At 40.7% G+C, this 26,775-nt stretch overlaps 1 protein-coding gene across 1 annotated transcript; it reads left to right on the forward strand.

Moving 5' to 3' along the window:
• Positions 1 to 675: 675 nt before the first annotated feature.
• Positions 676 to 14,228, forward strand: LOC139309967 (vomeronasal type-2 receptor 26-like). The gene is made up of 5 exons (XM_070934147.1): positions 676 to 915; positions 3,004 to 3,792; positions 5,818 to 6,030; positions 12,135 to 12,261; positions 13,318 to 14,228. The coding sequence occupies exons 1-5, from the start codon at positions 676 to 678 to the stop codon at positions 14,226 to 14,228; spliced, it is 2,280 nt and encodes a 759-aa protein (XP_070790248.1).
• The last annotated feature ends 12,547 nt before the right edge of the window (positions 14,229 to 26,775 follow it).

A 26,775-nucleotide genomic window follows, 5' to 3' on the forward strand; every position in this document is an offset into this window, starting at 1 on the left:
TTAATGCCTTTTTATTTTACTTATTCCTGTATTGCAGGACCTGTCTAATTTCTTGAATCATTTTGATTCCCATCACTTTCTTCTTCTGTGGAATAGATTCAAATCCAAACATGTGGCAAATAAAACCTGAAACATGTCCAGATTATTTATCTATACCCATCCAATACTGAGCTCATCACTTGAATTCTGAGTTTGGTTTAAAGTAGTGATTGAAAGTGTTGTAGATGTCTCTGCCCAGCCAATTTCAATATTTATACAACAGCTCAGTGATATTGAATGTTGGATCTTTAGAGAAATAGAGGATGATTTCCTTTTACAGTTGCTTTTCTGGGACACTTATGAAACATATTCTTTATTTTATGTTAACTGCTTTAATATGTGAATGATTTTGAATACAAGTTACTGGACTGCTACAAATAATGGTGCATTTGTGATTATTAAGCCTGGTGGAGGACTATCTCCATCCTATCTTCTTAATGTTCATAGAATTACCTACTGATGGGGGGCTTTCATTGGCTTTGGATCTCTATTGGCTTAAGGCAAAGTAAGCTTGTGGATACAAAGGGGATTTAACTGGAAAAAAATCTTGTTTTTGTTGATGATGATAACAACATGAACATTTTTTACAGTAATGTTAATGATTTTAAACTGCGAACCATGATGTTTGCCTTTCAAATGGTCAACAAGAACCCCCAGTTTCTACACAATCTCACACTTGGCTACAATGTCCAGGACAACTATGTCAATCCTCTTGGCACCTCAGATGTCTTGATGGACATGCTCTCTACTGGAGAAGTCAATGTTCCCAACTACAGCTGTGGAAGGAAGGAAAACCTTTTGGCTCTTCTGGATGTTGCTAAAATGGACATTTCCATTCAGATGTCAACATTAATAGGACCCTACAAAGTCCCACAGGTTGGTGTGTGTGTTTCTCTCTCTGGCAAAGTAAGTGGGGTTGCAGCGGATGAGCCATAAATCCAACCACATTTTGTCTGTAAGGGGTGTGGTGGCCTAACAGTTAAGACTCTGGGCTTGTTGACTGAAATATTGGCAGGTTGGAGACCCGAGCACTGTGTGACAGGGTGAGCTCCCATCCTTGCTCCAGGTCCTGCCAATCTAGCAGTTCGAAAGCATGCAAATGCAGGTAGACAAACAGATACCACAATGCAAGTAGAGAAGGTAACAATGATCTGTGTGTCTTGGCTTATAGTCATTCTGGTCAAATGACCATGTAAGCATCTTTGGAAAATGTTGGCTCTGTCAGCTAGGAAACAGTGATGATCACTGGCCTCTAGAGTCCGACATGACTGGACAGAGAAAACCTTTACATTTACTTATATTTTATCTACAGAGTTCAAGAGCTGCTTTTAAACCATGGCCTTTACAGGTATTGTGGCTATGAATTGGGATACTCAATAGGGAGGGGGAAAAAACTGTCATATCCTCTTATGACCCCATCCTCATTTCTTTGGGAGTTTCTGCTGCACTCTTGTGAAGGTGAGGAGAGAACCAAAAGGTTTTCAGTGAAAAGGAAGGTATAGCTCTGAGGGGAGGTTTTGCACATAGGTGCTGCCCTCAGAGTTGATTTGGCAATTTGTACAATTTGTTCTTTGTATAAAATTAGGCCATATAATTATTGCTCTAAAATTAAAGGTTCGAATCTCACCAAGGCTCAAGGTTGACTCAGCCTTCCATCCTTTCTAAGGTAGGTAAATTGAGGACCCAGTTGTGGGGGCAATAAACTGACTTTGTATAAATATACAAAAGAATGAAGGCTATTGCTTAGCTATTGCTTAGCACATTGTAAGCCGCCCTGAGTCTCCGGAGAAGGGCGGCATATAAATCAAATTAAAAAAAAAAGGTATGGAAAGAGAGTGAATCCCAAAATTCTGTCTTTTAGAAGAAACAAAATTTTAATTGAACACCGCCTGGATTATTTATCTGATGAATTGTATCAGGCACTTTGGTGTCCCTGTCTTTTGCACAACTGGAGAATGAGCTAAAAAGACCGCTGCATAAAGAATCTAGGATATGAAAGCAGAGAAAGATATGGCCATCCTCAGTAAGGTTGGAACATTGAAATAGGTGAGGCTCAACAAATGGACCTTCCAAATTGCCAAGAATTTCAATGCAGAAATGCACACAGGGTGATATTTATTCAAGCAAGATTTGAGCAATTGAACATAATGTTTAGTTATGGAAGATTTAACAAAATCCTTTATACTAAACTTGCTTGTATTTGTAGAGTTCCATAGGCAGAAGAATAACATATCCATTATTCTTATGTCAATTGTATAAGGAAGAAAGAGATAAGTATCTTGGACTGTACAATAGATCAATGATCTAGTATGATATGTATATTTAATGTAAGGAGAGAGAGATTTTTTCCTGCGTGGTCAGAATTCAAAAACAATGTATAATAGAGACATTTATTTGAACAAAACAGTTCAGTTGAGATCTGCATATGCGGGTCAATATTGATGAAGGCTGAGTCAACTCCAGGACAAGAGGAGACATGATAGCAGTGTTTCAATATCTCAGGGGTTGCCACAAAGAAGAGGGAGTCAAATTATTCTCCAAAGCACCTGAGGGCAGGACAAGAATTGAGGAGAAATTTCCTGGCCATTAGAACAATTAATCAGTGGAACAGCTTTCCACCAGAAGTTGTGAATGCACCAACACTGGATGTTTTTAAGATGATGTTGGGTAGCCATTTGTCTGAAATGGTATGGAGTTTCCTGCCTAAGCAGGGGGTTGGATTAGAAGACTTCTGTTATTCTATTCTATTCTATTCTATTCTATTCTATTCTATTCTATTCTATTCTATTCTATTCTATTCTATTCTATTCTACTCTATTCTGCAATACTACATTCTAACCGCTGTGCCACCACAATAAACTATTCTAAGATGTATATAAGTAGCAAGCTGGATTTATTAAAATCTAGTATTTTGGACTTGATCTGACCCCAAATATAGCACAGCATTATTCATTGCTTTTTCAGATCAGTGAGGCAATTGTTTCAGAGGCTCTGGATAATAAAAGTCAATTCCCATATTTCCACCGGATTCTTCCCAAACAAGGGATCCAGTACCCAGGAATTGTCCAAGTTCTCCTCCACTTCAGATGGACATTGATTGGTCTCTTTACTTCAGACACAGAGAAGGGAGAGAATTTCATGAGGACTTTTACTCCTGTGCTTATCAGAAATGGAATTTGTGTTGTTATATTACAACGATTCTCAGAAACTGGACATACAACACCCCTTAGGGATGTCATCTCTAAGTGGAGACAGGTCAATGTCTTTGTGAACTACATAGAACAAGTTAGCGTTTGGGACAGAATTCAAACTTTGCAATTAACATTTGACGCTATTACAGGACCTACTGAAGGGAAAGTCTGGATCGTGGGAACCATTGAGTATGTGGTATTGGGTTCTAGTAGCCTTTACAAATATGTCCATAGTATTTGGAGCTTTGCTTTTCAGAGGAAAAAAAGGCCAAAAGATGATGTCTTTGGAAACAAACACTCAGTGAAACTTGCAGATCAGTGTTTTCAATGTTCTTTTTCAAAGCACCTTTTTTCTATCAAAGGCCGGAAAAGATGCATCCAGAAATCACCACTGGAGCTTTTAGAGGAAAGGAGAAATATATTTATCCCTTTTCACCACCATTTGCACAGTGTTATTAGGACTCTGGCTCATGCTTTGAAAGCTGCATATTCTTCCAGATCCAGAAGGAGAAGCAAGAAGGGCCAAGAGAAGTTGTGGGCTCCAAGTCTTCAGCCGTGGCAGGTATGGAATTTCTATCAGTTTGTGTGAAGAATAGAATAGAATAGAATAGAATAGAATAGAATAGAATAGAATAGAATAGAACAGAACAGAACAGAACAGAACAGAACAGAATTTTTTATTGGCCAAGTGTAATTGGACACCCAAGGAATTTGTCTTGGTGTATATGCTCTCGGTGTACATAAAAGAAAAGATACATTTGTCAAGAATCATAAGGTACAACACTTAAAGATAATCATAGGGAACAAATAAGCAATCAGGAAACAATATCAATATAAATTGTAAGGATACAAGCAACAAAATTACAGTCATACAGTCATAAGTGGAAGGAGATGGGTGGTGGGAATGATGAGAAGATTAATAGTAGTGCAGACTTAGTGAATAGTTTGACAGTGTTGAGGGAATTATTTGTTTAGCAGAGTGATGGCATTCGGGAAAAAACTGTTCTTTTGTCTAGTTGTTCTGGTGTGCAGTGCTTTATAGCATCGTTTTGAGGGTAGGAGTTGAAAAAGTTTATGTCCAGGATGCGAGGGGTCTGTAAATATTTTTACAGCCCTCTTTTTGACTCGTGCAGTATACAGGTCCTCAGTGGAAGGCAGATTGATAGCAATTGTTTTTTCTGCAGTTCTAATTATCCTCTGAAGTCTATGTCTGTCTTGTTGGGTTGCAGAACCAAACCAGACAGTTATAGAGGTGCAGATGACAGATTCAGTAATTCCTCTGTAGAACTGTATCAGCAGCTCCTTGGGCAGTTTGAGCTTTCTGAGTTGGCGCAGAAAGAATATTCTTTGTTGTGGTTTTTTGATGATGTTTTTGATGTTAGGTGTCCATTTTAGGTCTTGAGATATGGAAGAACCAATCATTAGTGCCAAGATGCACAACAAAATCAACATCATAATCCTTGCTAGCATTCTTGATAGTCCTAACAATGCATCTCTTTTATTTACTAGTAGTAGCACCCAGCAGACACCTCACCACCTTCAGTACTCCACATCCTTTCCCAAATAGACATCTCTTTCAGTTGCGTCATCAGGAAAAAGGTGGCTTCTTTTTTTAGATACCCTACTCACATGCATGGCTGATTTGCAACATCTGATGCAGACCTTCCTTTATCCAAGACATCTTTTTTCCTTATGGAGTTGTCACCATCATCATCATCATCATCATCATCATCATCATCATCATCATCATCACAAGCAGCTAAACCTGCCACCTTAAGATTCCTATTCAGTTCATCTGGGACACTACAACTATTATGAAGGGACACACCAAAAGCGTCCTGTTTATGGGCCACAGCTCTTACTCTATTGTCCATGCTGCCCTTTTCCTGCAGGGTCTTTGTGGAAGAGGAGCCTGATAGCAGGGCAATAGAATGCACCTGCTGAGTTGGCCACCTAATTTCAACCCAAAGAGCTTAAAGTAAATACTCTACACAAACAATCTGTCCATGTAAACTAGAAACTGGCAATCTGCATACAAATAGGACAGTATCCAAACTTCTAAAGAGTACCATGAAATGAATCCTCCTTTTCGTGTGTGCATGTTCGTTTGCGCCCGGTGAAGCACTGGCAGCTCCAGAGGGGCTGAGATGCAAAACAAGTATTGCACTTAACTAATCCAGACACAGAATTAGCTGATCTGGTTATGTTTCTCATCTGGTTTACCTGAAAGATTAGTCTGGCAACTTTTTTCTTGAAAATTTTTGATAATCTCCCTGTTGTTTCTTCCCAAGGGTGTGTGAATAATCTCTGTTTCTTTGTTCAATTTTTTGTGATGTGTTCTAAAGTGTTGCTTGGGATAAACAAATTTGGTCAATTATATTTTACCAGTACACATTTTTTTCAATTCATGGTAGATCAATTTATCTGAGCCCTTTTCACTTTTGAAGATAATGGTAATGCTTGTTCTCCCAACTGAGCATATTTGCAAGTTAGACAACTGTAGAAGAAAGAGTCAAATGTGAAAATACTACCTGGGATAAGAAACCAAGTTTTCTGCTTTTAAAATTCTTGGATGTTTCTCTTTTAGTTCCATCCCTTTCTGGAAAAGAATGAATTTTGCAATCTTTCCCATCAGAAATTTTACTTGGACCAAAATGGAGATGTAACAGCAGATCTGAACATCATAAGTTGGGTGCTTCTTCCCAGGTTGGCTCCCATTGACAAGCAAATAGGGAATTTTGAAAGGCAAAAATTTACGATCAGTCAAGATACTCTGTCATGGCTAAAGTTGCTCAACAAGGTGGGAGAAATATTGATGTCCTTTCCAGTGGTGGGATTCAAAATTTTTACTACCGGTTCTGTGGGCATGGCTTGGTGGGCATGGCAGGGGAGGATACTGTAAAATCTCCATTCCTACTCCACTCCAGGGGAAGGTTACTGCAAAATCCTCATTTCCTCCCAATCAGCTGGATCCTGGGAGGCAGAGAATAGATGAGGGTGGGGCAGTCAGAGGTAGTACTTACCGGTTCTCCGAACTACTCAAAATTTCTGCTACCGGTTCTCCAAAACTGGTCAGAACCTGCTGAACATCACCTCTGGTCCTTTCTCTATTTCTGAAAGCCTGAGGACCCATTTTAAGTTGGTTAAGGCTAATCAACAAGATGGTTGACCTTCATTGAGAATTGAATGTGGAGAGTAGAAATCTGACAGTTTTCTTAGAGTGCTTGGAAGCCTTCAGTTACTATGGATCAAGGTGTACTTTACATGCTAAAATATGGAGAATTGTTCTGTTTTAGGACTCAGGTTGTGGGTATTTTGTGGATCCTCTTTAATCTGGTGTCTCCAGAAAACTAGTGAGAGCGGCCTTCAAGTGCCGATGATTGTGATACTGATAGATTCAATTTTGCTTGTTTCTTGTTCTAAAATAGCAAAGGAAAAGGCAATTCTGTTAAACTGGTCCCAAGTTCAGGTTTGGACTGAATCCAATGAAATTGAATCAAGACTGGATAGATACCATCTTAGTCCCTGTGACTAATATGCCTTTGGATTCAGTTTGTCCTGGCTGGGACAGTGTCTCCTGAAAGGGAAGATCCGTAGTCAATAATGTTTTTAAAGCAGGCCAGATATGGCCATAATGGTCTATAATTTTCTTTCATCCCACTGGGATAGACAAATAGAGTAGTGGCCAAAATTGTGGAAACCTTTTATTTTTATTTATTTATTTATTTATTTATTTATTTATTTATTTATTTATTTATTAAATTTTTATACCGCCCCCTCTCCCGAAGGACTCGGGGCGGTGAACAGCCAAAATTAAAAACACACAATACAAATATTAAAATACATTAAAACAAAATTAAATTATCTTAGGCTTCTCCAATTTAAAACCCCGTTACCCATAAAATTCACCAATTAAATTTTTTTTTTTTTTAACCCAGCCCGGCTTGCTGAAATAAAAAAGTCTTCAGGGCCCGGCGGAAGGTCCGGAGGTCCGGGATTAGTCGTATCCCTGGGGGCAGCTCATTCCAGAGGGCGGGTGCCCCCACAGAGAAGGCTCTTCCCCGGGGGGTCGCCAGCCGACATTGCCTGACAGACGGCACCCTGAGGAGACCCTCTCTGTGGGAGCGTGTTGGCCGGTGGGAGGTTATCGGAGGCAGAAGGTGGTCTCGTAAATAACTGGGTCCTAAGCCATGAAGCGCTTTGAAGATGAGAACCAACACCTTGAAGCGCACTCGGAAGACCACTGGAAGCCAATGCAGCTCACGCAGGAGAGGTGTCACGTGGGAGCGCCATGCCGCCCCCATAAGTACCCGCGCGGCCGCATTCTGCACCAGTTGGAGCCTCCGAGTGCTCCTCAAGGGGAGCCCCATGTAGAGAGCATTACAGTAGTCAAGGCGGGAAGTAACGAGGGCATGAGTGACCGTGCATAGGGAGTCCCGATCCAGAAAGGGGCGCAATTGGCGTATCAGGCAAACCTGATAGAAAGCCCCCCTGGCCACGGCCGTCAAATGCTCTTCTAAGGACAGCCGTGCGTCCAGGAGGACACCCAAGTTACGCGCCCTCTCCGTGGGGGCCAATGTCTCGCCCCCAATAGTCAGCGATGGCACCAGCTGACTATATCGGGACGCCGGCAGCCACAGCCACTCAGTCTTGGAGGGATTGAGTCGGAGCCTGTTCCTCCCCATCCAGACCCGCACCGCCTCCAGGCACCGGGACATCACTTCAAGGGCATCGTTGGGGTGGTCTGGGGTGGAGATGTACAGCTGGGTGTCATCAGCGTACAGATGGCACTGCACCCCAAAACCACGGATGATCTCGCCCAGCGGCTTCACATAAATGTTGAACAGGAGAGGCGAGAGGACCGACCCTTGTGGCACCCCACAAACCAAGTGCCTTGAGGTCGACCTCTGCCCTCCAGCCAACACAGACTGTGACCTGTCGGAGAGATAGGAGGAGAACCACCGTAAAACAGTGCCTCCCACTCCCAACCCCTCCAACCGGCGCAGCATGATACCATGGTCGATGGTATCAAAAGCCGCTGAGAGGTCTAATAGGACCAGAACAGAGGAGCAACCTCTGTCCCGAGCCCTCCAGAGATCATCAACCAACGCGACCAATGCCGTTTCCGTGCTGTACCCGGGCCTGAAGCCGGACTGGAACGGATCTAGATAGACGGTTTCCTCCAGGTACTGCGGGAGATGTCGCGCAACCACACTCTCAACAACCTTCGCCAGGAAGCGAAGGTTGGAAACTGGACGATAGTTTGCTAAAACAGCTGGATCCAGAGAGGGCTTCTTGAGGAGGGGCCTCACCACCGCCTCTTTCAAGGCGGGAGGCAAGAACCACTCACTCAAGGAAGCATTTATAATCCTCTGGAGCCAGCCTCGTGTAACCTCCCGGGTAGCCAGCACCAACCAGGAGGGACACGGGTCCAATAAACATGTGGTTGCGTTCAACCTCCCCAGCATCCTGTCCACGTCCTCGGGAGTCACAGGGTCAAACTCATCCCAGATAACCGTCTCAAGACAGACCTCGGACAACCCGCCTGTACCTACCCAGTCGGAGTCCAAGCCTTCCCGAATTTGAGCGACTTTATCGTGCAGATAATGCGCAAAATCCTCAGCACGACCTTGCAAGGGGTCTTCCCGCGCTCCCAGATGGAGAAGGGAGCGAGTCACCCTAAACAAGGCAGCTGGGCGATTTTCTGCCGACGCGATAAGAGCGGAAAAGTAATTACACTTCGCCGCCTTTATCGCCACTAAGTAGGTCTTGATATAAGACCTCACTAGTGTACGGTCAGATTCGGAGCGACTGGCCCTCCAACTACTCTCTAGGCGTCTTTTCCGGCGTTTCATCCCCCTCAGCTCCTCGGAGAACCAAGGAGCTGGGCAGATTCGGCGCCGGGTCAGAGGCCGCAAAGGCACGACCCGATCTAAAGCACCAGCGGCCGCCCTATCCCAGGCGGCCACCAGGTCCTCAGTCGAGTCGCGTGCCAGAGTCTCAGGAAATGGCCCAAGCTCCATTCGGAACCTATCAGGATCCATCAGGCGCCTGGGGCGGAACCACCTAATTGGTTCCGCCTCCCTGCGGTGGGGCATAGCGGTCAGGAAGTCAAGTCTAAGGAGAGAATGGTCTGACCATGACAAGGGTTCAATAACTATATCCCCTGTATCTAAGCCATTCAACCACTGACCAGAGACGAAAACCAAGTCCAGCGTGTTTCCTCCTATGTGAGTGGGGCCCTGAATTAACTGGGTCAGGTCCATGGTCGTCATGGAAGCCATGAACTCCCGAGCCACCTCAGATGCTTCACCGATGGACGGCAGGTTGAAATCCCCCATGACTAAAAGCCTGGGGGTATCAACCACCACCCCGGCTATAACATTGAGGAGCTCGGGCAGGGTCGCTGCCACGCAGCAAGGAGCCAGGTACGTAACCAGCAGGCCCATCTGCCTCCCATGGCCCCACTTCACAAGGAGAGACTCACAACCGGCTATCTGAGGTACAGTGGCCTCCCTAGGATCAAGACCTTCCTTTACAATAACCGCCACCCCCCCCACCCCTACCCTGGGCCCTTGGCTGATGGAATGCGCGGAAACCCGGTGGGCACATTTCTACGAGGGGGACCCCCCCTTCCAGGCCCAACCAGGTCTCAGTAATACCCGCCAGGTCCGCTCCCCCCTCCTGAACCAGCTCACAGATGAGGGGGGCTTTATTAGCCACGGACCTGGCATTGCACAGCATCAGCCTAAGACCCAGGCTCTGAGACTCCGGACAACCCAGGAAACGAGAAGAGCACTGGGGGCCGGAGCATGTCACCGCTTGAAGACAGCGGATACGTGCCCCCACAACATGATATGGCCCCCTGCTCCCACCATACCTGCCCCTCCCACCTTTTTGGGGAAAAGTGTACAGTATTTTTGAGGTCTGATGGCTAATAACACCACTTGGGATAACTTTGATCCCAAGAAAATTCCTTCCTCATAATGGAAGTAAAAAGGAAAAGGTTCCCCCCGCACATATTGCTAGTGGTTCCTAACTCTAGGAGGTGGTGCTCATTGCCGTTTCAAAGCCGAAGAGCCAGCGCTGTCCAAAGACGTCTCCGTGGTCATGTGGCTGGCATGACTAAATGCCAAAGGTGCATGGAACGCTATTACTTTTTTTTAAAATTTGATTTATATGCCACCCTTCTCCAGAGATTCAGGGCATCTTACAATGCGTTAAGCAATACCCTTCATACTTTTGTATATTTTACAAAGTCAGCTTATTGCCCCCACAAACTGGGTCCTCAATTTACCTACCTTAGAAAGGATGGAAGGCTGAGTCAACCTTGAGCCTGGTGAAATTCGAATTTACAGTAATTGCAGACAGCTGGTGTTATTCACAATGCTATCAGTCTGCTGAACCACCAGGCCCACCAAAGGTGATCCCTAGTTTTCTACTTGCATTTTTTACTTGCTTTTGAACTGCTAGGTTGGCAGAAGCTGGGACAAGTAACGAGAGCTCTCCTCATTATGTGGCACTGGGGATTCAAACTGCTGAACTGCTGACCTTTCGATCGACAAGCTCAGCGTCTTAGCCAGTGATCCACTGCGTCCCTTTAATGGAAGTAACAAGGGTCAATTTGAAAGGAAATGTTACTTGGATTTGGGTTTTGGCTTATAAGAGAGCATTTCGTCTGAAAACCCCTTGAATGTTTATCATGACTGTTAGCTACTTTAAATCTCTCTAGGCAGAAATGAAGCTCCAATTTAAGTCATAATAAACATGGGTCTGTCTTTCCCTACCAGTTGTTGTCATCTAGTTTTAGTTCTTCAACAGAAAGGACCTGGTCTTGGAAACCTAGCTTGGCTTTAGAAATAACCTTTTCCAACAAAGGGCTCATACTTCTGTTCTTCTTGTGCAGCAAAAGATGCTTGACTTTTTGAGGGACATCTTTTCATAACCTCACCTCTATATCATTTAACTACAGTTCCAGACACTAGGCACTAATTTTTAGTCTCATTTTACCAGGGTTGCTGTGATATAAATAAAAAATAAACAAAATAAACAAATGCTATTGCTCTTTCATAGCAATAGCATTTAGACTTATATACTACTTCACAGTGCTTTACAGCCCTTTCTAAATGGTTTACGAAGTCAGCATCTTGACCCCAACAATCTGGGTCCTCATTTTACCCACCTCGGAAGAATGGAAGGCTGAGTCAACCTTGAGCCTGGTGGGATTTGAACTGCCAAATTGCAGGCAGCCAGCAGTCAGCAGAAGTAGCCTGCAGTACTGCACTCTAACCACTGCGTCATCAAGGCTCTTTAAGGTTGATGGCTCTAATTTGTAAGGAATATATTCTCTTTATCTTAACTGGGAAACTATTTTAGAGTACTTTCAAAGTGTGTGTAGGGGGTGTCTTTGCAATGTTTTATGAAATCTTTAAAAATCAGATCATACTTGTCATAAATTGCTTTCTTCATCATGTTTATTTTATTGTATTTTCATAAATCTAATGGAATAACACTTTAATACAACTTTCAGAATACATTTTGTCCTAAAGTTTAATGTATACTAAACTCATGGATACAGTATATGAAGAAAGGAAAAAATTAATGTTAGTACAGGCATGACAAAGGACCCAGTGGTTGTCAATGAATGCTATAAATGTTTCCTCATTCCCATCCCTTCTAACTTTATTAAGTAGAAAAATCTTTTATTGCAATCAGATATTCCAAAAGCAAAATGGATGAACTGAAAGGAGAATCTTTCTGTAACTATTTCGAACTAATTGGAGAGTTTGTACTAATCTAAGTGAAGAACAGAGAGTCTTTGGCTAATGTTTGTTTTGTCTTTTATTTCCCATGGATGGTAAGTCCTAACGTATTTTCTTTGGGATTCCACATTCTTCTGCTTAGTCTCTTCCTCAGTCCAAATGTGTGGAAAATTGTCATCCTGGATTTGTCAAAAGGGCTCGAGAAGGAGAGCCAGTTTGTTGCTATGACTGTGTTCCTTGTCCAGAGGGGACCATCTCCACTCAGGAAGGTGGGTCACACCAAAGAAAAGGGAAATCCTGGTAGAAGTGGATTCATCCAGAGTATTTTCATGAAGGTGCAAGTTAAAAGCAGAGGTGGGCATCACATGTAACAACCAGTATCAAATATGTGCATGTGCGGCCATCTGTTCATGCATGCAGCCTTCGTGCATGCACTTCACTTACGTGTGCGGCTTCCATGCATGTGCACAGCTTCAAAAACATGGGGATATAGGATGACATAGTGCCAGGGTTGCAACTACCAGTTCACCCGAACTGGTCCAAACTGGCAGCAGCCCACCACTGGTTAAATGACAGATTGAAGCTCAACTGTTGTCTTCTTTAGTTTGAAACTGCACAATTTCTCAGATGGGTGGCCAATTGGGCAACCTTTACTACTGCCAGATAAAATGCTTCTTCTGTTTTTGTTTTTAATTTGGATGTACTTTCTACATTTTGACTTCAAGAAACAGCTGATTTCTTTGAAGTTTAAGGATAATTATTGCAAGGATTATTGCAATGTTCCTATATGGGCCTCCCTGTGAGAAACACTAGGAAGGCATCACTGATCCACAATGAGGTTCTATGGACAGTTATTACTATTCACTCATATCATCATTGCTCCCATTAGCCATTTCAGATTATTTCCATGACTGGGGCTTTCTCTGGAAGCTTACTGGAGTTCACCAGATAGACATCCTCTGAGTCCAGTATATTAAGAAGTGCCATCTTGCAGGACTCAGAAAGTCTTTGTAGAAAGATTAACTGATTCATTATTAACCTCTAATATTGTAGATTTCTATGGAAGTTCTGCACATTTCATAGTAGATAGATGACAGAAGAGTCATATTGATAGATGATAGATAGATAGATAGATAGATAGATAGATAGATAGATAGATAGATAGATAGATTTCTGAAATTATATTCTTCAGATTTTTTTACTTCATATATTAAAAAATGTTTCTTTGAAAATGCTTAGGGTATCACCTGTTGCTTCAAGAATTTATTTCTTGAAATTGAAAAGGGCAAAATGTTGAAGAAATGTTGCTTTTTGGTTTTTCTCAGATACGGAAAAATGCACCAAGTGTCCAGATGATAAATATCCACATGAGGACCAAGCCAGATGTATCCCCAAAGTTATAACCTTCCTATTGTACAAGGAATGTATAAGCATCATCTTGGTCTCTTTTGCCCTACTCTGCTTCCTAACTACAGGGTTTGTGTTAATCATATTTCTTCAATACCAAGAAACTCCCATTGTCAAAGCCAACAATCAGGACCTCTCTTACATCCTCCTGGTCTCCCTCCTGCTTTGCTTCTTGTCTCCTCTTCTCTTCATTGGTCAACCAAGGAAAGCCACCTGCCTTCTCCAACAAACAGTTTTCAGCATCATATTCTCCATTGCTATTTCTTCTCTCTTGGCTAAAACGATCACGGTGGTATTGGCCTTCCTGGCCACAAAACCAGGAAACAGAGCAAAGAGATGGCTGGGGAAGAGTTTGGCCAACTCCATCATGCTTTCTTGTTCTGCTGTCCAAATTATCATCTGTTCCATCTGGCTAGGAGTTTCTCTCCCGTTCCCTGATTCTGACTTCCACTCTCAGCATGGAATAATCATCCTGCAATGCAATGAAGGGTCTGTTGTCATGTTCTACATCACCCTCAGCTATCTGGGCTTCCTGGCTGCCATCTGCTTCACAGTGGCTTTCCTGGCCAGGAATCTTCCTGGTGCCTTCAATGAAGCCAAGCTGATCACCTTCAGCATGCTGGTCTTCTGCAGTGTCTGGGTCACATTTGTGCCCACCTATCTAAGCATAAAAGGAAAATACATGGTAGCTGTTCAGGTCTTCTCCATCTTATCTTCCAGTGCTGGTCTGCTGGGCTGCATCTTCATCCCCAAGTGCTACATTATTATTCTGAGGCCAGACCTAAATACAAAGGAGCAACTTACAACAAGAAGAAACGTAGAAATATGAGATAGAAGAATTTTAAGTATCTACATTTCCCAACAGTCCACACCAAGAAAAATGGTTGAAGCTGTTCTCCATAGATAAGTGGGCAAATAACTTACTTGAAATAATTAAAGAGTGTTGGAAAAATATTGTCCCCAACCTTGTAGAGTAAAATTCTTGAAAAAGCTTTCCACTGCCATAGCCAAACCTCTAAGCATAATCTATGAAAAATCTTTCAGAACCAGCTCCTTTCCTGACCTATGGTCATTAGCAACTGTCATTCCTATCTTCAAAAAGGGTGACCCCAGGCTAGTTGAAAATGACAGACCACTATGTTGCGTCACCTGCAAAGTCATGGAATCAATTATAAACCAGTCCATTACCCTCCACTTAGAGACAAACAACCTACCCTCTAACAAGCAGTTTGGTTTCAGGAAAAAATTGTCCTGTAATCTACAACTCCTACATTGCAAAAACATTTGGACCACACAACTCAACCAGGGTAAAGCAATAGATGCAATTTACATAGACTTCTGCAAAGCCTTTGCTTCAGTGGTATACAACAAACTACGGTTAAAACTAAGCTCTTATGGCATTTCTGGACCCCTGCATAATTAGATAGCCCCTGTAAACAGCAGTATCCCCCAAGGCAGTGTTTTAGGACCCACACTCTTTCTGTTTTACATAAATGACCTTTGCGATCATATTATAGGCAACTATGTCCTCTTCGCTGATGACATAAAACTATTCAACACCACTGACAATGCTGCTGCCCTACAAAGCGACCTTGACTATGTGTCTGAATGGTCGAACAATTGGCAACACCAAATTTCAACTAACAAATGCTCTGTCTTACACGTTGGCAAAAAAAATCAGAACACCAAATACAAGCTGGGTGAATATGACCTAGTAGATGACCCTCCCTCTGTCAAGGACTAGGAGTACTCATCTGAAATGATTTAAGCCCCAGAGCTCACTGTAACAGCATTGCCAAAAAGGCATTAAGAGTTGTTAACCTAATTTTGTGAAGCTTTTTCTCCAGTAACATTGTACTGCAAACTAGGGCATATAACACCTTTGCCAGGACTTCCAGTGGAAGTGGAATGGAAAAGACTGGGGTATTGATTTTAACTAACTTATATCCCTAATTTGCCTGGAAATAATTTGAGTTAATGACTTGATAGCCGAATTAATACAAAAATAAAGAGACAATTGAAAAATGGCTGAAATTAAAGATGGATTATAGCCCTACAAGTAGTGACTGCGAAGGACTTAAAAGACTTTTTAAAATCTTTTACTGCTGAGATAAGACAGATAATTAAAAGAACTATTCAAGATTTTAAATTGGGGAATAATAATGACTTGCTGGCTGGAAAAGAGGAAGAAATTAATCAGGACAATGTGCCTTTGGAGGACAAAAGAATTGTTGGGGCTAAAATGGAGGTTATTATACCGAAATCACAGGTTCTGGAGGAGGCTTCCATTCAATTAACTGAGAAACAGCAAGAAGACTCTTTACTGCAGGTTGATAAATATTTTGACAAGTTTTGGCTCTACAGACAGAATCAATATATAAGCAACGAACTGATGGATTACAAATGCAGGAAGAGTCGAAATGGGGGCTTCAAATTAAAGGAAACAACCCCAAGAAGAGAATGAATTCCTAAGACATACCAACTACAATTTCAAACCCAAAATTTTTTGAAAATAAAAGCAGGGGAGGGAGTAATGCTGAAGAAGTAAGTATTATTGAAGAAGGACTGGGAAAAAATATAGAAAGAAAGAAAGACTGGTCATATTTTGGAGATTGTCTCATGATGTTAAAAGATTTAATTAAAGTTGGATAACTTTTGAATTTTATGGTAGTTTTAAAGTATTGAAGTTTAAAGGTAAAAAATATAGAAAGAAAGAAAGACTGGTCATATTTTGGAGATTGTCTCATGATGTTAAAAGACTTAATTAAAGTTGGATAACTTTTGTAACTATGGTAGTTTTAAAGTATTGAAGTTTAAAGCTGGATAACTTAAAATTTAATGGATAACTTTTTGAAAGTTTTGATGTATTAAGAGATTTTAAAATGTTTAAAATAAGATTACGGGGTTTTTTTTTTTTTTTTTTTTACAAATGCGAAATGTGATAAGAAAATTTATAAAAGGAAGGTTGAAGTATAACTTTTAAAAGGGGAGTTAACAAGTGTGAGAGAGTTTTGAATTCTGTAATAGCTAGCATATTTTAGCTTATGTTTGTTAAATGCTATATCCTGTTTTTGCTCTGGGAAGTTGGGGGGGGAATTGGGGAGAGGGGGTTGGGTGGGGATAAAATGATGTATGATAATTGATTGTGTAATGTTTGGTTGTTTGAATATAAAAAATAAAAAACTTTTTGTTTTAAAATAAAACCTTTGCCAGACCAATTCTTGAATACAGCTCGCCTGCCTGGAATCCACACTGTATATCGGGCTTTAACACAATTGAGCGACTCCAGAGATATTTCACAAGAAGAGTACTCCACTCCTCTGCTCACAACAGAATATCTTATGCCACCAGGCTTGAAATTTTGGGCTTGGACAACCTTGAACTGCGCCACCTACGGTCTGACCTAAGTGTAGTACACAAAATTGTCTGCTACAACATCCTACCTGTCAATGACTACTTCAGCTTCAACCACAACAATACACAAGCACACAATAGATACAAACTCAATATCTCTACCTGACTCCATTGTTACATCTTCTAACAACCCCCCCCCCATCGTCAACCTTAAATTGTCTACTGTGGACCTCACCCCATTACCAAGAGGTTCGTAAAGGGAGCATGCATAAGCTCACCATCATGCCTACCATCCTTGTCCTACTGTCCCCATTTATTTGTATTCATTTCCTTCATTCATGTCCATGTTCATAGTCACACCTGCTATCTTGTACATGTTCGACAAATTAAATCAATAATAAATAAATAAATAAATAAATAAATAAATAAATAAATAAATAAAATTCCAAGATGTCCACTGAGTTTTTTTAATCCTCAAGGTACCTGTCTGTCCAGTGCCCTTATCCTACCTGAGTCCTGAAATGCCCCATCCACGTTTTGTAAACATAATTTTTGTGCAATGAAAATCTTGTTCATATGCCTAGATAGATAGATAGAGAGATAAATATCATCAACAAATTGTATAATAGAAGCAGAAAGAGCTTAAATGTCACTACATTTTTTTTCTTCCCAAACTGAAATGAAAATGAAACAAGGAGGAATTTGGCTTTGGAAGTTTGAGAGTGACCATTCTGTGTTGAGCACAGATGAAACCTTAGCCACTCTTTAAACTCATTTTCCCCCCTTTCATCTTAATGTATAAATTGCCCAGGGGTGAAATCTAAAAATTTTCACTACTGGATCTGTGGGCGGGGCTTAATTAGTGGGCGGGGCTTGGTGGTAAGGTGACTGGGTGGGCGTGCCTTGTTGGTCAGGTGGGCGTGACCAAGTCAATGTCATTTCTTTGCCCTCTTTTAACCTACAAAACACAACACAACACAACTGGCTCACCCACAATGTAAAAGCAGCTGTGCTAGACCCAAAATGCCCCCGGCAACAAGCAGGAATCTCACACAGCCACAAAAAGCCCAAAAAACAACTTTCACACTTTACACACACACAACACAACACAACTGGCTCACCCACAATGTAAAAGTAGCTGTGCTAGACCCAAAATGGCCCCTGCAACAAGCAGGAACCTCACACAGGCACAAAAAGCCCAAAAACCCAACTTTCATACTTTACACACACAAAATTCCACATACAGCTTTGTGAGATTTTGTGTGTTTGTGTAATTAGAGTGAAACACTACAGAAACACACAAAATCTCACAAAGCTGCACAAATATTATTTTATTTTATTTTTATTTTTATATAAAAGCAGCTAAATTTAAAACTTCCTAAACTTTAAATGGCTAGGTCTAAAAAAAGAACAACTAAAAAAAAACCCGAATTAACTATTTTTTTAAAAAAGCTTCCAAAGGGGAAAAAAGCTTACCCAATAGAACAGAGGTCTCCAACCTTGGCAACTTTAAGACTTGTGGACTTCAACTCCCAGAATTCCTCAGCCAGCAAAGCAGGCAGATAGAGCTGCTCACTGATGAGCTTGATTGCAGGCAGGGAGATTCAGTTGCTTGCTGATGCAATAGATTGCAATGGATTGCAGGGAGCAAGCGAAGCAAGGCAGGTGTTGTGACCAGCAGCTAAAGTAAACAAGCTGGAGGCTGGGGCGGGGGGAGTTGCTACCGGTTCTCCGAACTGCCCGCCGCCATCTCTACCTACTCGCCCGAGCCGGTCTGAACCGGGAGCATTTCACCCTTGGAATTGCCTAATCTGAAACTAAGCAGGGAGAGAAATGTATGACAATGCTGAGGCAGACTGTGATGGGTAAATGAATGTTTCCCAGATAAATAAATAAATCCAATGTGGGTCCACAGTTTGTGAAAGAAAGGGAGTATGTGAAATTAAAAGGAATTTCTTTTCACCTGAGTTTGAACTCTTATCCTCCAAATATTCATTTCCTAACATGTCCCAGTAGGAAGGGCCAGAACCACAGCAGAATTGTGCCCCCAGGACTATACCTATGATTTAGTACTAGCATGCTGTTCTCCAGATGCTCCTCTGCACGTAGAGTCCTTGAAGAAATTTAAGATCTCCAGAGAAGTTGCTTCTCTCTGTAATTATCACCATCCTGTACTTTGAGACCTTCTCTGAAACTTCTCCAGTGACTGCCTTTGATGTAAACTCAGGCTGAAGCAACATGGAAGCAATCTTGCACCAGAAAAGGATAAATACTTCTAGTAATGCTGGGTATTTTGAACACGATTTAGGACCAGCAGGGGATGTACACTTGAATGTACCTTTCTCTCCTTTTCCTGTGAAGTTCAGTTTGTCTCTGTCTAAACCTGGAAAGCCACAGATATTTCCACCTTGTTGGAGTGCTTTGTAGTCTTCTAAATTCTTGAGGTTTAGAAACAGAGAAGTGGTTGATTCAGGCCAAGAAGGAATGGACCTCCTACTTCTGCTCCTTATGCTGGTGCTGGTTCTCACCCACAGAAACTGCGGGAAGCTCAGACCCAAATGTCCCCTGATTTTGAAGAAGCGGGACAAAGGGAATCCATGGCACTATTATGGGCCAGGAGACCACATTATTAGTGTGGTTGAAACTGTAGCAAAACCTTCTCCTGAGTCATTACAGTTCAACGGGGCTCGTTATATGTCTTCCCCTCCGTAAGTCATTTGGTGTGATGGAGTTGCTTTCCCTCCATTTGCATTTCTAACATTCTTCTTCCTGTTTTTTTTTAATTTCATTTATTCCTAAATTGTAGACTATGTATAAGAGCTTATATCATTTTGATTTATAGAGTTCTTCTCTTTTACTGTAACTTCTATGAGACTCTAAGTGCCAGAGCTCACTGTAACAGCATTGCTAAAAAGGCATTAAGAGTTGTTAACCTAATTTTGAGAAGCTTCTTCTCTGGCAATATTGTATTGCAAACTAGGGCATACAAAACCTTTGCTAGAGCAATTCTCGAATACAGCTCATCTGTCTGGAACCCACACTGCATATCAGACATTAATACAATTGAGTGAGTCCAGATATATTTCACGAGAACAGTCCTCCACTCCTCTGCTCACAACAGAATACCTTATGCCACTAGGTTTGAAAGTTTGGGTTTAGACAACTTAGAACTATGTCGCCTTCGGTCTTACCTAAACGTAGTACACAAAATTATCTGCTACAATGTCCTACCTGTCAATGACTACTTCAGCTTCAACCACAACAATACACGAGCACACAATAAATACAAACTTAAGGCAAACTGCTCCAAACTCGATTGCAGAAAATACGACTTCAGCAACAGAGTGATCAATGCCTGGAATGCACTACCCGACTGTGGTTTTTTCCCCAAACCCCCACAACTTTAACCTTAGATTGTCTACTATTGACCTCACCCCATTCCTAAGAGGTCTGTAAGGGGCATGTATAAGAGCACCAATGTGCCTACTCTCCCTGTCCTACTGTCCCCATGTATTTGTACCCATTTCATGTATTCATAATCATGTTTATACTTATATCTGTTATCTTATACATGCTTGGCAAAAATAATAAATTAAATTAAATTAAATTAAATTAAATTAAATTAAATTAAATTAAATTAAAGTAAAGTAAAGTAAAGTAAAGTAAAGTAAAGTAAAGTAAAGTAAAGTAAAGTAAAGTAAAGTAAAGTAAAGTAAAGTAAAGTAAAGTATAGTATAGTATAGTATAGTAAAGTAAAGTAAAGTAAAGTAAAGTAAAATAAAATAATAAAATAAAATAAAATAAAATAAAATAAAATAAAATAAAATAATAAAATAAAATAAAATAAAATAAAATAATAAAATAAAATAAATTAAAACAAAACAAAACAAAACAAAACAAAACAAAACAAAACAAAACAAAACAAAACAAAACAAAACAAAACAAAACAAAACAAAACATGCAGACAGGACAGAAGAAAACTGAAAAGAACTGCAAAATAGACAGAAGTCCAGTGGATTGTTTTCTCATCCAGTTCTGATTTCATTCCTTGAATAATGTTTTTTTTTAATTTCATGTAGTTATTGAAAGAGTAGTTGCCTCTGCCACCTCATAATAAATGTCTGCTCCTTATAGGAATTAGGATGACTTGATTTTTGAATTGCTTTGGTAACTCATTTATTCATCCATGATCTTGCTTTTATGATGGCTCTACTTTAATGTTGAACAATGTTGAATCCTGCTTACTAGGCAGATGAAAATTACTACTAGAAATCAATGTTTATTTGTGATTCTTAACCATGGTGGAAGAATATCTCCATCCCATCTTCTCAAAACTGACAAAAAATAGTAATGGGTGACTATCATTTGCTTATGGTTTTGGATCAATATAAGACTCAATAGGTTAATGGGGATAAATAGGAATAAATAAAAAAATGTTTTGTTCTTTCTTTTTATGCTGATGATGACATGAAAATATGTGTACAGTACTAAACATATTAATCTGGCAAAAATGCTGCCCTTCGTTTTCCCCATTCAATTGGTCAACAAGAATACCTGGCGTCTGCACAATCTCACACTTGGGTACAACGTCCATGACAACTATTTGAGCACTCTACGCACTTCTGATGCCTTACTGGACATGCTCTCTACTGGAGAAGCCAATGTTCCTAACTATAGTTGTGGAAGGAAAGACCATCTTCTGGCGATTATTGATGGGGCTCACAGGGAAATCACCACTCAGATGTCAACATTAGTAGGCATCTACAAAGTCCCACAGGTTTGTGTTTGTGTATTTCTACCTAGTAAAGTGAGTGGGGTGGTGATGGGAGAAGCAAGAGATCTAACTATGCCTTTTCAATGGAATTCAAGAGATAGTTCTTATCATGGCTGTTGTAAACATCATGGAGATATAGACCATGTTTCCCTGAAAATAAGACCCTGTCTTATATTTTTTTGAACTCCAAAATAAGCGCTTGGCCTTATTTTCAAGGAGGTCTTATTATTTTGGGGCACATGGAGCAAGATGGGGCTCCTCTTGCTGTCTTATCTGATTTCCAGCTCTGTATTTAAATATTTTCAGGGAGGGCTTATTTTCAGGGGGAGGCTTATTTTAGCCCATGCGCTCAAAAGCCAGATTGGGTTTATTATCAGGGGATGTCTTATTTTCGGGGAAACAAGGTGTTTTTCTATCGAGACACCTGGTCTACCCCAACATGTGGGAGGGGGCATTCTGCTCCCTTTCACCTTTCAGCTCCAATCCAGGAGCCCTCAAGCAGTCGCATTCACGACAAACCATTTTATACCAAATTTATATTTTGCTGATAAAGAAATAAAGGGAAACTAGTATAGATCTATTTCAAGCTTTTTAGCTTTCATCAGTTAGCCATACCCTTACTCGGATTCGAACTTGGGCTTCCTGCATGTTAGGCATTTGAATTAACCTTTGAGCCACAAGTTCTCCTCCCTTCCTCAGCCTGAGCCAGAGGAAAGATTAAGTGTTTTTCTATCAAGACACCTGGTCTACCCCAACATGTGAGAGAGGGCATTTATCAGCAAAATATAAATTTGGTATAAAATGGTTTGTCATGAATGCAACTGCTTGAGGGCTCCTGGATTGGAGCTGAAAGGCGAAAGGGAGCAGAATGCCCCCTCCCACATGTTGGGGTAGACCAGGTGTCTCGATAGAAAAACACTTAATCTTTCCCCTGGAAATATGATTTATTTTTTTTCTTAATATGTTTCTTTTATTCTATTTTTATATAGACCCTTGTTATGTTCTTATTGTTGTGTCCTTGTTGTTATGTGTTTTATATTCTGTATCTTGATATCGGCTAAGAACTAATCAACAATAAATAATATTTTTTCATGAGAACCAAGATGAATTTATTAAAAGCTAATATTTTGGACTTGATCTGACTTCAGATATAACACAGCATTCTTCATTTTTTTTCAGATCACTTGTAGATTTGTTTCAGAGGCTCTGAGTGATAAAATTCATTTCCCCTATTTCTACCGGATGGCCCCCCAAAATGGCATCATTTACCCAGCAATTGTCCAACTGCTCCTCCATTTCAGGTGGACTTTGATTGGTCTCTTTGCTTCAAACACAGAGAAGGGAGTGAATTTCATGAGGACTTTTACTCCTGTGCTTGTTAAGAATGGAATTTGTGTTATTACAACACAACAATTCTCAATGAGTGTGCCTACAGCACTCCTCAAGGATGCCGTCTCTAAGTGGAGACAAGCCAATGTCTTTGTTTTTTTTACAGATTATAGTAGCATGATGGACGGATTTCAGGCTGTCCATTCCACGGTGGGAGGTTTGCTAGGACCCATTGAAGGGAAAGTCTGGATCATCACACTCTTTGGAGAAATACCAATGAAAAGTCACAGAGTTTATCAATATGTCCATAGTATTTGGAACTTTCATATTCAGGAAAGAGGGTATGATAATACTTATCAATCACCAATCTTTGTGAAACCCCTGCATAAGTGTTTTCGCTGTTTTTTTTCAAAGCATGCCTTTTCTGTCAAAGGCCGAAAAAGATGCACCCAGAAAGTACTGCTAGAGACTAAAGACAAAAAAAACAGTTACAAATTTGCAGTTGACCCCCGTGCTTACAGTGTTATTAAGACTCTTGCTTATGCTTTGAATGCAGCATATTCCTCCACATCCAGGAGGAGAAGGAAGGAGGGTAAAGAGAGTTTTGGGGCTCCAAGGCGTCAGCCATGGCAGGTAAGGGTTCCCAACAAGGATCCATCAAGCTTAATTCTCTTTTAGAAGGAATCCAAAGGAGAAGCAGGGGGACCATTTTCAATCTCCTTGTCCTACAGAAATCCAACAAAGGTTTGACCAATCTGATCACTTAAAGCATAATCTTCTCAAGTTTGGGAACCATGAGAGAGATTTATTGTTATTAAACTCTGTTAATTTTTTTTAAAAAGGATGTATACATTTTAAGAAAAAATACTGTATGTGTGGGTATCAGCGTTCCAGAAAACCCCCACTCTGAGTAAAGACACAGAAGCAAGCATTTTCCAAAGTTCTATTTACTAGAATAGGTGAACTGGCACATCTGAGAAAACCTGAATCTGAAAGGTCTGGGTTTTCCCTCAGTAAATCAAAACCCCCAAAACCATCTCCTCACTCCTCAGTCGATCACATTCTCCAATCAACATCCATCCCATCTCGACTCAGCACTCCGACCACTCCTTCTCCAGATGCAGAATAGAATAGAATAGAATAGAATAGAATAGAATAGAATAGAATAGAATAGAATAGAATAGAATAGAATAGAATAGAATAGAATAGAATAGAATAGAACAGAATTCTTTATTGGCCAAGTATGATTGGATACATAAGGAATTTGTCTTCGTGAATATGCTCTGTGTACGTAAGAGAAAAGATACTTAATCAAGAATCATTTCTTTCTTTCTTTCTTTCTTTCTTTCTTTCTTTCTTTCTTTCTTTATTTATTTATTTATTTATTTATTTATTTATTTATTTATTATATTTCTATACCGCCTTTCTCCCGTAGGACTCAAGGCGGTGTACAGTCAAGAAAAATATAGATACAGAAACATCATAAAATTGCTAATTAAAATTATTATTATAACATAGTTTGGCCCAATTAAATAGAACCTAAAATTAGATAACATTTTAAAAACATTCACATGTTCATATGTTTAGCCCCGCTTGTTGGAACATCAGGGTTTTGAGGGCATGGCGGAAAGCACGGAGATCAGGGATATTTTGTATCTCAGGGGGCAGTTTATTCCAAAGGGTGGGAGCCCTCACAGAGAAGGCCCTCCCCCTGGGAGTCGCCAGTCGGAATAATTTGACTGACAGTACTCTGAGTAGTCCCTCCCTGTGAGAACGAACTGGTCGGTGGGAGGCTATTGGTGGCAAAAGACGGTCTCGTAGGTACCCAGGTCCTAAGCATAAGGTACAACACTTAATGATAGTCATAGGGTACAAATAAGCAATCAGCAAACAATATCAATATAGACCTTGACTGACATGAAGAATGCTATTATGTCTACAAACAACCCCTCTACTAAATCCCCCCTCCTACTTTCCCACAGAGGAGAAGGTGGCAGCATGGAAGCTTCCGGCCTAATATGGCTTCCAACGCTGATTGTGATTAGCATCAGATAATTTTACCTTCATAAATTTGAAAACAATCCTGAAACTATCTAGCCCAACCTTTCCTCTCTACAGAAATTCCAGTTAAATCTTTTCTGATTTATGGCAGCTTGGTTTGTGCATTAACACAATCATTGAAGGGGAGGCTGAACTTCTCTGGTTCATTGGCTCAGGTTTAAAACTTTTCCTCTCTTAAGGATGGTTTTCAGAGATGGCAAACCGGTAATGGCAGGGATGGGTTCTAAATTTTTTTACTACCAGTTCTGTGGGCATGGCTTATTTTGTGGGCGTTGCTTGGTGGGGGGTAATGTGACTGAGTGGGCATGGCCAAGTTTTTTTTTTTTACTTTTAAAAGCATTTTTTCTACAACCTTAAGAGGTTGCAGAAAAAAATGCTTTTAGAAGCCTCTGATGAGCAAGCAACTCACCTGGGATCGCCAGAGGCTTTTAAAGGTATTTTTTTTTCTACAACCTCTTCGGCCGAAGAGGTTGTAGAAAAAAATGCTTTTAAAAGCCTCTGATGATCCCAGATGAGCCACGCGGTCATCAGAGGCTTTTTTTTTTTTACTTTTAAAAGCATTTTTTCAGCCGAAGAGGTTGTAGAAAAAATGCTTTTAAAAGTAAAAAAAAAAGCCTCTGATGAGGTGGGCGGGGTAAGCGAGCGGTGACCGGGCTGGGGACTGGTTCGGGGGCATGGCCAGCCAATGTTATTACTGATTCTCCGAACTACTACAAATTTTTACTACAAGTTCTTGCAAACCAGTGCGAACCAGGAGCAACCCACCACTGGGTAATGGCAACCTGAGGATGAACATTTCCTGCGATTCTTATGATGCATTTTCCTTATTTCCATGAGCATCACGTCATCAACTTCCATTCATTTTGCAGGAAATTGTAAATATTTTCTGGACATCAAAATAGCATTGTTTGCAAGTTGGTATTCATCTTGAATCACAAAAGCATGATTTATGAACGCCAGCTGTCTGTATTTATGAAAAAAGTAAGATAGATGACCAAGGACTAATTGTTATTCATAACACTCCTGTTTATGAGGAACTTTGAAAACAGTCTGAGTCTTATTTTAAAGTCAGTTTTTCTCATTTTCATTTAATTAGCACACCATCCAGCCCTCACTGCATTTAGAATTCCTGTATTTTTCCATTCTAGCTTCATCCATTTCTGCAGAAGAATAAATTTTGCAATCTTTCTGAGATGAAAATGTACTTGGATGGAAATGGAGATCTGGTAGCAGATGTGAACATCTGGAGCTGGGTGGTTTTCCCAAAGCAGAATTGCATCATAAAGAAACTGGGGAGTTTTGAAAGACAGAAACTTCTTATCAACCAAGATGTTATTTCACAACTGAAGTTGCTGAAAAGGGTTGGCAAAATATTGATGTCTTTCCTATATTTTCCAAAGCCTTAGGACTGATTTCAAGTGGACTAATCCTAATCATCAAAAACTATCACTTTCACTGAGATTTGAATGTGGGGAGTAGAACCCTTACAATAAATGTAGTGCAGAATCTATAGAGATTCTCAGTCATCCAGGTCATGGTTGTCCCAAAGGTGCTTTTTCAAGAAGCAACTGGACTTTCTGGTTTTTCTTTGAAGATGTTTCGCTTCTCATCCAAGAAGCTTCTTCAGTTTCTTCACCCATTCATGCCACTTAGTGTCACCTAATTATAGTTCTTCAATACATTTTCTTGGATAACAAAGTGAGCCTTAGAAATATCTGTTTCTGACACAAAGCTCATATGCACGTCCCATGCGTTGCAGCAAAAGATGCCTGACTTACCCTGTTTAAGGGACCAGTTCTCATGCCTCTCACTTCTGTCTCATCTCAATACAGTTCTAGAAACTAGGCAGTCAGTTTTA

Source organism: Pituophis catenifer, unplaced genomic scaffold (assembly GCF_029215685.1).
Source record: "Pituophis catenifer annectens isolate HBS135680 unplaced genomic scaffold, rPitCat1.0.hap2 SCAF_2, whole genome shotgun sequence".
Taxonomy (NCBI): Eukaryota; Metazoa; Chordata; class Lepidosauria; order Squamata; family Colubridae; genus Pituophis; species Pituophis catenifer.

Excerpts from the sequence above, each read along its gene's own strand:
- LOC139309967 (XM_070934147.1), top strand. The coding sequence starts at position 676 with ATGGTCAACAAGAACCCCCAGTTTCTACACAATCTCACACTTGGCTAC. Across the intron at positions 3,793-5,817 it reads CAAGTCTTCAGCCGTGGCAG|TTCCATCCCTTTCTGGAAAA; the intron begins GTATGGAATTTC and ends TTTCTCTTTTAG. Across the intron at positions 6,031-12,134 it reads GGCTAAAGTTGCTCAACAAG|TCTCTTCCTCAGTCCAAATG; the intron begins GTGGGAGAAATA and ends TCTTCTGCTTAG.